The sequence below is a fragment of the Triturus cristatus genome, chromosome 9 (assembly GCF_964204655.1).
Source record: "Triturus cristatus chromosome 9, aTriCri1.1, whole genome shotgun sequence".
In the NCBI taxonomy this organism is placed as follows: domain Eukaryota; kingdom Metazoa; phylum Chordata; class Amphibia; order Caudata; family Salamandridae; genus Triturus; species Triturus cristatus.
This window is the reverse complement of record NC_140592.1, coordinates 735,329,370-735,341,677: the sequence shown is the minus strand read 5'-3', so window position 1 is coordinate 735,341,677 and position 12,308 is coordinate 735,329,370. Positions and strand designations below refer to the sequence as shown.

The 12,308-nt window shown below is 44.5% G+C and overlaps 1 protein-coding gene across 1 annotated transcript in view; it reads right to left on the bottom strand.

The window, feature by feature from the left end:
- NXF1 (nuclear RNA export factor 1) overlaps positions 1-12,308 on the bottom strand; it is a 391,991-nt gene that overhangs the window by 57,624 nt on the left and 322,059 nt on the right. Inside the window, exons 16-18 of the mRNA XM_085625971.1 lie at positions 4,193-4,308; positions 3,692-3,734; positions 3,533-3,605 (exon numbers count right to left, since the gene is read on the bottom strand). Of these exons, the coding sequence (XP_085482097.1) occupies positions 3,533-3,605; positions 3,692-3,734; positions 4,193-4,308 (232 nt within the window). The remainder of the gene's footprint in view (positions 1-3,532; positions 3,606-3,691; positions 3,735-4,192; positions 4,309-12,308) is intronic.

Sequence of the window (12,308 nt, the reverse complement as noted above, 5' to 3'; positions counted from 1 at the left end):
TCCCTGTGTGCCATGCCCACCACCTACACTGCCCTGGCATACATCAGCCACCCCTCTAGCTGGGTGCCCTATGCCAGTGGTGTGGGCGCATGAGCCCTGTGCCCCTACAGTACCCAGGTCTATTCCTGGGCACTGTAAGTGCAGTGCTGCCATTTAAGAGTACATGGTGCTGAGAGCTCGTCAAACACGGACTCCACAGCACCATAATGGCAACACTGAAGACTGAGAAGTTTGGTATCAAACTTCTCAGCACATTAAACATACACTGATGTCAGTGTGGGAGTTAATGTACCAAGCACCACAAGGGCATGTTAGAGATGCCCCCTGAAACCTAACCTACAATCCACGTCTGGTCTGAGAGGCTGCCTAGGCTGCCACACAGCAGACATGTTGCTGGACCCCTGGGTAGGAGAGCCCCTGCTCTCCTGGGCCTACAACAATGCACATCCTGGGCGAGGTGCTATGTCTCCTCCCCCAGGATGGACAGGGGGAAGCTTCAAAAGCATGCCGCCTCTGTGAGCTTCCCCAGGCCACTTGCAACCCCCACTCTGGCGGGAAGCCTGGCCGGAAACTCCAAATAAGGACAGGGGATGTGCCAGCCTGCCAACGCCACCCCTCAGGTGGGGGAGGCGAGGTGAAGCACATCTCCGGGCTCTCGCCATCTTGAAGATGGGAGGCCCTACCCAATCAGGACTAGGCTACTGTCCCCCGCCCACAGGAGAGAGGCTGGATAGGGGGTGTACCCACCCCAGGACAGGGACCCATTGGTCCCTGCCCTTCACCTACCTGTAACGCCCCTAAATCTAGTATTTAGGGGCACCCTGAACCTTCCTTCCCCAGATTCCAATCTACAAAGAAGAGCAAGAAAAAAATAGACCTGCCGTGCAGCTGCTAAGAAGAGGAAGACACCAACTGCTTTGGCCCCAGCCCTACCGGCCTGTCGACCCTCGAACCTGCTTCTGCTACCACCCGGCACCTCTTTTGGCTAGCAACCTCACAAACTCCGGAGGACCTGGCTACCTTTTGGCTCTAAGCACCTGGGACTCCCATGAGCAGAGGCTCTGCTCAAACTCAGCATCTAATCCCTGGCATCAGCCCGGAACCACGAACCCTGCACACTCCGCACCCACCAAGCCTGGCCTGTGCTGGAGTGAACAAAGACCACAAGGACGACCCCCCCCCGGAGACTGTGACCCCGAGTCCTGCACCCAAGGACTTCCCTCGACGCTCCCGACGACGCCTGCAGCCTCAGAACCAGGTAGCCCCCAACCGCGATCAACAGAGGGTAAGATTTCCCGACACCAAAAGGCACCCCTGCACCCGGGGCCCCCTGTGCCCAACTCCTGGGTACCTACCTATCCTCCAACTTACCTCTCGAAGTGGTGGTGGCACCTGAAGAATCTTCGTCCCTGAGCTTGCAGTCTTTTTCTAAACCGGAGCTCTCCCATTGAAATCCATTGAGCGCCCGAAGGCTCAAAAGCACCCTGCACCCAGCCGCCCGAGTGGCCCTGGCAGTGTAACCTTTGCACCTATCTACTTCCCCATTTGCCCTGAGCAAGTGACCAGGAGCCCAGCTCCCACAGCCACGTGGCATGCTAGTCAGCAGCCACCAACCAAGGCCCCCCTGCCTCCCATAGGATAACATTGGGCCTAACTCACTCTGCACCCGGCTGCCCCTGTGCCGCTGAGGGTGTAGCAACTGTACCTACCTGACCCTGGGAGACCCCCCCGAGTCTATGCCCAGAACCTTAACTTTGCCAGTCGAGTACTTACCTTAAAGTCGATAACCCAATTTTCTCCATAGGGTAACATTGACTGGTTTCTTCTAAAATTTCTTCTAAGTGTGGAGTTTTCAAAACTTAAAATATTCAGGTGAGATCCCAGTGCTGGATATTGGTGCCCAGCACTGACCCTGAAAAATATTCACAACCATACTTACCAGTAACCCTATTTTCCTCCATAGGAAATCATTGACTGTTTTTCTGTGAAATTTTTTCTAAGTGTCGATTTTTGCAAACTTCAAATATTCTTTAAAAATTGTACAAACTATGGAAACGTAATTACTTACCTGTTTTAGATAGAGGTCCCAGTACTGAGTCTAGGTACCCAGTACTGGATTACAAAAGTAACAAGAACATACTATACCTGCAACTTGAATTTTCTTCCATAGGGAATCATTGACTGTTTTCGATGAAATTTCTTTTAAGTGTCAACTTTTAAAATCGCAAAATATTGCTTAAAAATCATAACAGTAACTAAGTCGACATTTATCAATTGTTTCTAAGACCTGTCCCAGGACTGAATCTAGGATCCAGTCCTGGAATCACAAAAGTAATCCTGAAAGTAATCTATTGCAAATAACTTAAAACTTTCATTCAACTCAATGCATTATTGTGTTTAAAATTGTGTTGCCTATTGCAACAGCCTGTAACTTTCTACAAAAGCAAATTGCATATTGCAACAGTATTTACCTAAAGCATCTCATTTTGAGAAAGTATATTTTGATACCTATTGTTGGTTCTAAAATAAAACAAACATATTTTTTATATATAAACCATTGGCCCACTACCATACCCTTGCCTCCCAATCTTGACAGGCTCTGCCCCCAAAACCTTCATCATGATCAAACAGTCTAATCTAGAAGTCTCCCCCTAACGCCATAATAACTGGATAGTTCTACTCAACAAGTTGCCATCTTAGCTAGATAAAGTAGCCATGGCAATGTGTTTGAGACATATGAAAACCATACCAAAATACATTAATGGATATGAATGTTCAATAACAAGCAAAGTGGCACCTTGCAGAGGCTTGATATTTACGAATCACCTTAGTCTCTTCACAGCAGTGAATGCAAAGGAAAACCTGACTAGTACGTTTTAAGCAGCCCCGTCAAGAGGACCTCAAGACTTTGTCAACTGGATATTTGTATTCGGAGCCATCTCATTTGGGTGATACCATATTCCTACTTGGGCGGTGAAGGTTTGAGCATACTGGATTATTGGGATTGATCTGGAACTACACTGCAGGGTCTTCAACCCAAGGACCTGCCCAACTTATACTATTAAAGGTAAAGACTGAGCACATCACTCTAAATATACTATATTCTGTCTCACACCATTCCTCTATTGACTAGCTAAAGTAAACAAATAACTACAAAGCTCTACGAGACCCAAAGGGTCAAGAAATCAGAAGAATGCCTCCTCGGTGGATAACACTGACAACTGGACTCCATGTTCTATTACATCATGATTCGGGTCATATCTTTTTCAAGTAAGAGTTCTCTGGCCCCCAATCAACTGCTGTGTAAGCCTGAATTAGTGTGCGGGGGTAGTGAGGGATACAGTTAGGCGTGCACACAAGTGTCTTGTCTGCTTGCTGTGCTGGTGGACCTAGGTCTATATCTACAAGTAATAATATCTAAAAGTAACTGACAGTACGAGCAGTCTGCAGGCTTCAGTTCCATAGCCCTGTTGACATCTACAAAAGACAAGTGTTTGACTACTGCTTTTACAGAGTATAGATGTAACCTTACCCAGCGTTTGGAGCAGGTACTGCGATAAACACCCTGTTAAAAGCCCTCTTGGAATATTGAAATTTCCCATCAACTATACAAACAAAACAAAAAAACAAAATTAAGAAGAGAAACAACAGAGTTTGGTTCACATAATTGCAGAGGACTTGAAATGCTTACCCTCCTGGAAGATCCCATGAACAGCGAAGCACAAGAGAGTGTTCTGAGGAAAAAAACACAATATTGGATACACTAGAAACAGAAGAGAGGTGAAAAACATGGAGACAGAGGGGGAGAATAAGGAAGAAAGCATAATAAGAACAATGGAAACAGAACGGGGGTGACAAGGAAACAGCAGGAGGGGACAAAGTAGAAGAAAAGCTCACAGAGGGCACATGGAGAGAGAGAAGAGCTAACAGAGGAGAGGAAAAATAGACCTATAGAGAGGGAAGAAAAAAGGCAGAAGGAAACAAGGCAGAAGGAAACAAGGCAGAAGGAAACAAAGAAGAAGGGGCATGAACGGCGCTGGAGACCAAAGGTGCTAGATAATGGACAGCTTAAGGGGCGAAGTCAAGGAAAAGCAAGAAGTGAGGGCATGTAATGATTGAAGCTCACCTCTAAAAAAAAAAAAAAAAAAAAACACAAAGATTGTGGTTAACAGGGTTTTTCAAAGAGACTCACTGTCTGAGCGGTGATGTCGATCACAAAGGAATTGATGTCATGCTGAGTTTTCGGCAGCGCATTCAGGAAGGCCACAACATTGAGCCTAGTATGCTTCAGTAGTTTGAATCTCACAACTGCAAGAGATGAGAAGGTAAATATTCAATAGACACTGGTATGTTTCAAAGTAAGCATCACTTGATTAAAGTATTTCCTGACTTCAGAGGAAGATTCCTGGAACACACCGAGTAGCAAATGCTTTAGGAAGCCTTGGTAGATCATGAGTGATTGAACTTCTAGCCATCTATTTGGATATCAGAGGCTACAGAACACAAGTCCCAGTGGGCAATCTATGATTCTCATTTAGAGCATGAGAAAGGTAGTAAAGAAAGAATATAACCAGACAACAGGGAGGAGAGATGCGACCAGTACATCAAAGATAGATAGACAAAGACGCTACAGAAACACACCAACTAAAAATGAACAAGTTACTTACCTTAAGACACATTGTAGGAAGCTGGCTCTGTATATACTATAACACAGTGAATTATAGTGTGCACAGAGTACAGTGGACCCCAAAGGTAGGCAGAGGCAAAGTTAGATAGCACCTCACTCTATTTGTGGTAGTGTGGTCGAGCAGTGAGGCAGTATCAGAGGACAGTGTTAAGCATTTGTTGTACACACTTAGTCAGCAAATGAATTCACACACTCAGACTGAACTTCACACCAATTGTTTTTGAATAAAAATATTTGTAGTTATTTTATTTTCTAGAACCAAGCACGCCTGACACAGGTAAGTGATGAGCACTTTTTTTGAAACTTTATTTACCATTTAGTACATCATAGCAATACAGATGTAGTAGTTTACTGTCCATGTCATTGCAATGAAGAAAGGTAAAATGGAGCATAAAACATCAAAACACCAATTGACATGGAGTGTGTGAGAAAGTGCCATCTTTCTTGCATGGTATGCCCCCACTTTTTGCTGAATTGCTGAATGTACTTGGAGTGTGCCCTGGGCTCCTGTCAATCAGGTTCCCAGAGCCTATGTTCCTTCCCTAAAAACTGTGCTGAAACCTAAACCCAAATTGGCAAACCCTGGCCACATTTCAGCCCCTAGTAAATGGTACACTAGGTACCCAGGGCCTTGTGATCAGGGAAGGCCCCTAAGGGCTGCAGCACTTATTGTGCCACCCTTAGAGGCCCTGTACCCTGACACACACACACACACACTGCCCTTGCAGGCTGAGTGTCTGGGTATATTACAAAACAGAGAGTCGACATGGCACACACCCCTGTGTGCCATGCCCACAACACACTGCCCTGGCATACATCAGCCACCCCTCCAGCTGGGTGCCATATGTCAGTGGTGTGGGTACAGGTGCATGAGCCCTGTGCCCCTACAGTACCCAGGTCCATTCCTGGGCACTGCAAGTGCAGTGCAGCCATTTAAGAGTATATGGTGCTGGGAGCTCATCAAACACGAACTCCACAGCACCATAATGGCAACCTAGGAGTCCAGCACTGGATTACAAAAGTAACGAGAACATACTTTACCCGTAACTTGAATTTTCTCCCATAAGAAACCATTGAATGCTTTTCTATGAAATTTCTTCTAAGTGTTGATTTTGCAAATTTATAAATATTCCTTAAAAATCGCCCGTGTTACTTAAACACAGTTTCTCAACTGCTTACAGGTAGTACACTAGTGCTGGATCTAGGATCCAACACAGACCTAGAAAAAGTAACCATAACCCCACTTACCTGCTAAGTGAATTTCCTTCCATCGGATAACATTGGTAATTTGATTGGAAAAAGTTTCCAAGTGTCAACTTTTAAAATAGCAAAATATTTCCTATAAATCACAACGATAACTAAAACAAATTTACTCACTTGTTTCCAAGAACTGTCCCAGGACTGAATCTAGGATCCAGTCCTGCAGTTAGTAAAGTAATCCTGAAAGTAATCAATTGCACATAACTTAAAATTCATATTGAGCTCAATGTATTATTGTGTTTGAAATTGTGTTGCCGATTGCAACAAACTAACTATTATCTGCAAAAGTCAATTGCCTATTGCAAAGTATTTAACAAAAGCATCTCATTCTGAGAAAGTATATTTTGATACCTATTGTTGGTTCTAAAATAAAAACAACCATATCTTTTTTTATATAAACCATTGACCTAGAGTTCAGTTCTTGAGTGTGTGAGACCATTTGCTGACTGAGTGTGTACAACAAATGCTTTGCACTGTCCTCAGATACTGCCTTACTGCTCGACCAAGCTACCACTTTAGAGAGTAAGGTTATATCCAACTTTAACCTCTGCCAAACCTCTGGGGACTATGGACTCTGTACACACTGTACCTATTTGGGAACAGTATATACAGAGCCACTTTCTCACATTGGTGGATCAGCGGTGGGATACAAACTTGCATTTGTTGGACTACTTGGTTACCATCTGATCACACGACAGAACTCTTAAAATTGCCTTCATTATTCTGATTGGTCTTATCCAAAATACTTAAAGTCTTGTCAGGGCCTTTAAGTCCCATTAGAATTTTAGAAAAATAAAAGTCACTATAGTCAGGGTAGAGGATTACAACAGTCAGGCTAGAATTACTCAAACAAACCCAGCTATTAGTGAAGATAATACCATGCAGGACCTAGTGGAGGAGCTCGACCTCACACCCTACTTACACTGGTCTTTCAAGGAATTGAGGTTCCTATGCAAACTTAAAAATGTACCAATGGGCCTGCATCCACCCAAACTAGGGCTCCAGGAGCTCTTGGCTGAGTATGCTAAGGACCACCCATCTGAACATGGTGATGGCCAGTCAGATGAGGAAAGGGAAGAGGAGGAGGATAATAACCCCCCTACACTATTCCCTAGGGAGGAAAGGGCCAAGAATTAGCATCTGGGCACCTAGAGATCACACGGGTGAACCAGGTACCAGAGAGTTCACTGGGGGACCCACCAGTGAAGAGGACAGCTTTTTATATATATAGTATCTTTATTTGATTCAAAGAATCATAAAAGAGTAAATACAACAATGACATAAAAACAAACAGTCTATTTACATGTGCAAGGGGAATTTTTCCAATCCATCCATTAATAATTTTTACATTTCAATAAATAACTTGTTCTTTCATTAGCAGCGGCATAATAATTACCAAAAATCAAAGTGCATAGTGCGTAAATACTTTGTCAATCATTGGACTTTTAACATATGGGTTGCTCCATAGTATTTCTAGGCCGGATTTTAGCAAAAGCCGAGGGGTGATTTTCCATAAAGTGCAAAGTGCAAAATAAAGAAATTATATCTTTTACATGACCTCATATAATCATAGCTCTTCGAGGATATATTTATAAATAGTCGTCAGCTATAAGGTTCAGTGTTAGGATTTTCCAAATAAGTCAATTAATTATAACATATTATAAAATTCATACAATTAAAATTTGAGCCCTTTCTTCATCCTGAAAAAGTTAACAGCCAATAAAAACCTGCTAATGCCAAAAACAGTAAGTCTTGAGGTGTCAGTTTTCAAAATGCGTAACATTTCACTATATTTCCTGATACATAATTTCCTGCCCAAAGGTTTTATCCATTTATTTCTGTGATGTCTATATGCAGGGCAGAAAAATAAAACACGCGCAACATCCTCTTTGCCTCCTGAATGGCACTGGGTACACCTACAATCGATTTCCCCCTTCTGGACTGGCCCCCACTTGGCAGTAAAAGACTTAATCTGAAGAGTACCATACCTAAATTTTAGGTACAGTACCTTAGCAAGAAGGGGTTCAATCCCATCTAAAAATTGTTCAACGTAGGGGGTTATTTTAAACATCAAGAATTGTGTGGTAAGTGTACCTGCTCCACAATTTAAAATGACTTTGTGCCGAATAAAATTCCAGTAAATGGTCTTAATTTCCTGTTTCGAGTCGGGGGTCAGCAGGTTCGGGTTTTCCCAGAACCTGCTCAAGCCCAGATCCAATAACCATTTACGAATATGGATCAACCACTGAAAACTAACATGTATATCAAGGGCCAATAGTTCACTCAGTGCTTGTCTATAGGTAAGAAGTTCTTCTGTCGTCCATATTCTTATCCAATAAGACAGGGTCATCCAAACTGCCTTTTGGCCAATACGTTTTATGCCCATGTCAAACATTAAAGGGGTCACAGGTGTATTTTGGGGGGAGAGCAACTAATTTTCTCAATATCTTATTTTCACTCGCAGTTAGGTTCGATAAAGAACCCCCCCCCCCCCCCACACACAACTCTGAGCCATATAGGGCAGCGGATTGAGCCCTAGACTTATAAACTTCTAAGGCTGGAGTGACGGCCTTTGACGTGGTTGTAAAAAGTTTCTTTAAAACTGGTGCTGAGTTTTGTATTAAAACTGATCTTGCTTTCGTTATCTGTGGGTTCCAGGAGAGTTTGGAATCGATATTCACTCCTAAATAAATAAAATTAGAGACGCGCTCTAGGCTCACTCCATTTAGCTTAATGTCATTCTTAAAACACTTTTGGGGCCTTATCGACATGTATTTAGTTTTTATAGGGTTTATTTCCAGGCTTTTTAATTTGCAATATTCATCAAGTGAATTTAAGAGACATTGCAAACCCTTTGGTGTTTGTGACAACAGTATTGTGTCATCAGCAAAAGTTAGTGCACAGACATGATTCCCCCCCCCAATTTTGGGGAATCATGATTAGATTTTTGTAGGAACTCAACCATGTCATTAACATATAAAAGGAATAGTGTTGGCGCCAGGACACAGCCCTGACGCACACCTCTTTTAATTGGTATCTCTTCAGTGAGCTCTGTCCCTTGGCCCCAAAGCACTCTTGCAAAATTGTTTTCATGCAACCTGACTAACTGCACTAAAATGTTTTTAGGTACCCCCTGTTGTAATAAATTTAGCCATAGGAGGTCTCTGGGGATTGAATCAAATGCAGCCTTTAAATCAATAAAGGCCACATATAAATGGCCAAATCTTAGCCTTGTATATTTCCAGGCTATCGTTATCAATCTAAACACCTGGTCTATTGTGCTTGTCAGTCTTCTAAAACCTGCTTGGCATCGGGAGATTATATCATTTGCTACGATCCATTCGTTCAACCTATCCAGAATCTATTTAGCATAGACCTTTTGCAATATGTCTAGCAAGCTAATGGGTCTATAGTTAGCGGGATCGTCCCTACTGCCCTTTTTATATATAGGGACAATCTCCGCTCCCTTCCAAGATTCGGGTATAGGCTGCCCTCCTGCAATTGAGTTTGAATATGTTACTTACCAGTATGCATCTGTTCTTGGCATGTAGGGCTGCCGACATTCATATCTGTGCATAGATCGCCGCCTAGTGTTGGGTCCGGATGTTTGCACGTTGTTGTCCTGGAAGAGTCTTCGAAGTATCACGAGATAGGTGACTCCTCCCCTGGACCACAGTGCGCATGGGCATCCTCTCCATCCTTAGATTGTTTTTCGCCATTGTGGCAGTGATGGAGTAGATACAGTAAGTGATGACCATGCTATACAGTAATTCTGAGAGCTGCAGCTGCTACAGGCGCCGGGGAGGAGGGTGGGCGATATGAATGTCAGCAGCCCTACATGCCAAGAACAGATGCATACTGGTAAGTAGCATATTCAGTTCGAGGCATGTGGGCTGCTGAATTCATATCTGTGCATAGAATACATAGCAGTACCTCCTATTAGCGGCGGCTACCCGTGCCAGCTGCAGCAGTCTGAAAAAGAGTTTTGAGAACAGCCTGTCCTACAGCTGCCTGCTGTTTTGAGTGTACATCTACACAGTAGTGTTTTGTAAATGTATGTATAGTGGACCATGTGGCTGCTCTACATATTTCCTGTAAAGGAATGTTTCCCAGGAAAGCCATGGACGCCCCTAACTTTCGTGTTGAGTGGGCTCGTGGGGGAATCGTTAATGTGCGTTTAGCTTTTTGATAGCAAATTTGAATACGTTTAACGATCCATCTGGCTATACCTGCTTTGGAAATGGCGTTGCCCTTGTGTTGTGGAGAAAAGGCAACGAAAAGTTGTTTTGTCTTCCTAAAGACCTTAATTCTGTCTTAATAGTACATGAGGGCTCTCTTTACATCTAGTGTATGGAGCATTATCTCTGCTACATTCTGTGGATTTTGAAAGAAAACGAATAATTTCTTACCTGTCGGTGTAGTTTTGCAGCTTGAAGATCTTTCTGGATTCACTATGCTGTGCATTATTCCGCGATCTTGTGGTTGGGTCCGGATTCGTAGTCTTTTCTTTGTTTTTTTTTTGTAGCCCATGTGGGCGGCGACGACGCACCATTTGGTGCACCTCCCGTGACGTCGTCGTGCTTCCTGCGGAAGTCCCACCTTTGGGGCGCCATCTTCTGGTTCTTTTCCCCCCCCCTTTTTTTTTTTCTTTTAACCCTAGGCGATTGATTAATCCTTCTTGTCCATTTTTCTCTAAGTTTTCATTCCTTCTGATCTTTTCCATTTTACCCCCTCTTCCTCCAGCCTCATCTTCCTGGCGGAGGTGGGTGGGTTCGCTAGTGAATCCAGAAAGATCTTCAAGCTACAAAACTCCACCGACAGGTAAGAAACTATTCGTTTTGCAGCGTGAATCTTACTGGATTCACTATGCTGTGCATAGACTTTGTAGCGGTTTTCCTAATTTTGTGGCGGCTGGGTGGTAGATGAGCGTTGGTCGTTGAAAATGTGTTGAAGCACCCTCTGTCCAACCTGTGCTTCCTTGTTCATCTGAATGTCCATGCAGTAGTGTTTCGTGAACGTGTGCACAGATGCCCAAGTTGCCGCCAGACATATGTCCTGGATGGTCGTGTTCGCCAGGAAGGCAACGGTGGCCCCCTTCTTCCTTGTGGAGTGAGCCTGAGGCCCCTCCGCTAGCTCCTGTCCAGCCTGTTTGTGGCAGAATTGAATAGTGAGGGCAATCCATCTAGCGATGGTGCCCTTAGTCACTGGCCTACCCATGAAGCTAGTAGCAAAGGACACAAACAGCTGTTTCGACTTCCTGATTTCCTTGGTTCTTTCAATGTAGTGCATCACCGCTCTTCTAGCGTCGAGGGTGTGCAGAGCCTTTTCTGCGTTTGAAGTCGGGCTTTGGAAGAAACTTGGTATCTGAATACTCTGATTCATGTGGAACGCCGACACCACCTTGGGCATGAAGTGTGGGTCTGTCCTCAGGACTACCCTGTCCTTGTGGATCTGAATGTAGGGTTCCTGTAGTGTTAGTGCTTGAAGCTCGCTCACCCTGCGGAGTGAGGTTATGGCCACTAGAAAGGCTGTCTTCATCGTCAACATTTGCAGTGTGGCCTTGTGAATGGGTTCAAACGGTGCCTTCATGAGCTCCGTCAGAACTACGTTTAGATTCCATGCCGGCGGCGGCAACCTTTTCGGAGGGGCCAATCTTTTGGCTCCTTCCATGAATCTCTTCACCACCTGCGAAGTGAAGAAACTTCCACTCTTTTCACCTCTGGTGTAGGCAACGATCGCCGCTAGGTGTACCCTTAGGGAGCTCGAGCAGAGGTTACTCTTTAGAAGGTGTGTGAGGTACCTCAGTACTGTTGAGTCTCTTGTCATTCTGTTTTGCAGGCCCTTCTTCCTGCACCACACAGTAAATTTCTGCCATTTTGCGCTGTAGCATTTTCGTGTAGTTGGTTTCCTTGCCTCTCGTAGCACTCTCATAGTGCTAGGAGGCAATCTAAGGTGCGCGAACTCTAGGTCTTCAGGAGCCACGCCGCCAGGTTGAGGGTCTCTGGCTCTGGATGCAGGACCTCTCCGTTTTGCATGGAGAGCAGGTCCCTTCTCCTCTCGAACCTGTATGGATTGCCTTGTGCCATTTCTTGAATTTGTGAGAACCATGTCTGTCTTGCCCACTGCGGAGCCACTAGGATCAGAGTCATGTTGCTGGTTCTGCACTTGTCGAGCACTCTGTGCAACAGGGGTATCGGTGGAAAGGCGTAGGCAAATGTCCTCGACCAGCTTATCCATAGGGCATTTCCCTGGGATTGCTGATCTGGTTGCCTGGACGCGAAGCTTTGACATTTTGCATTTTGGCGTGTTGCAAATAGGTCTATTGTGGGAGTTCCCCATCTCCGGAAAAGCTTCTCCGTTT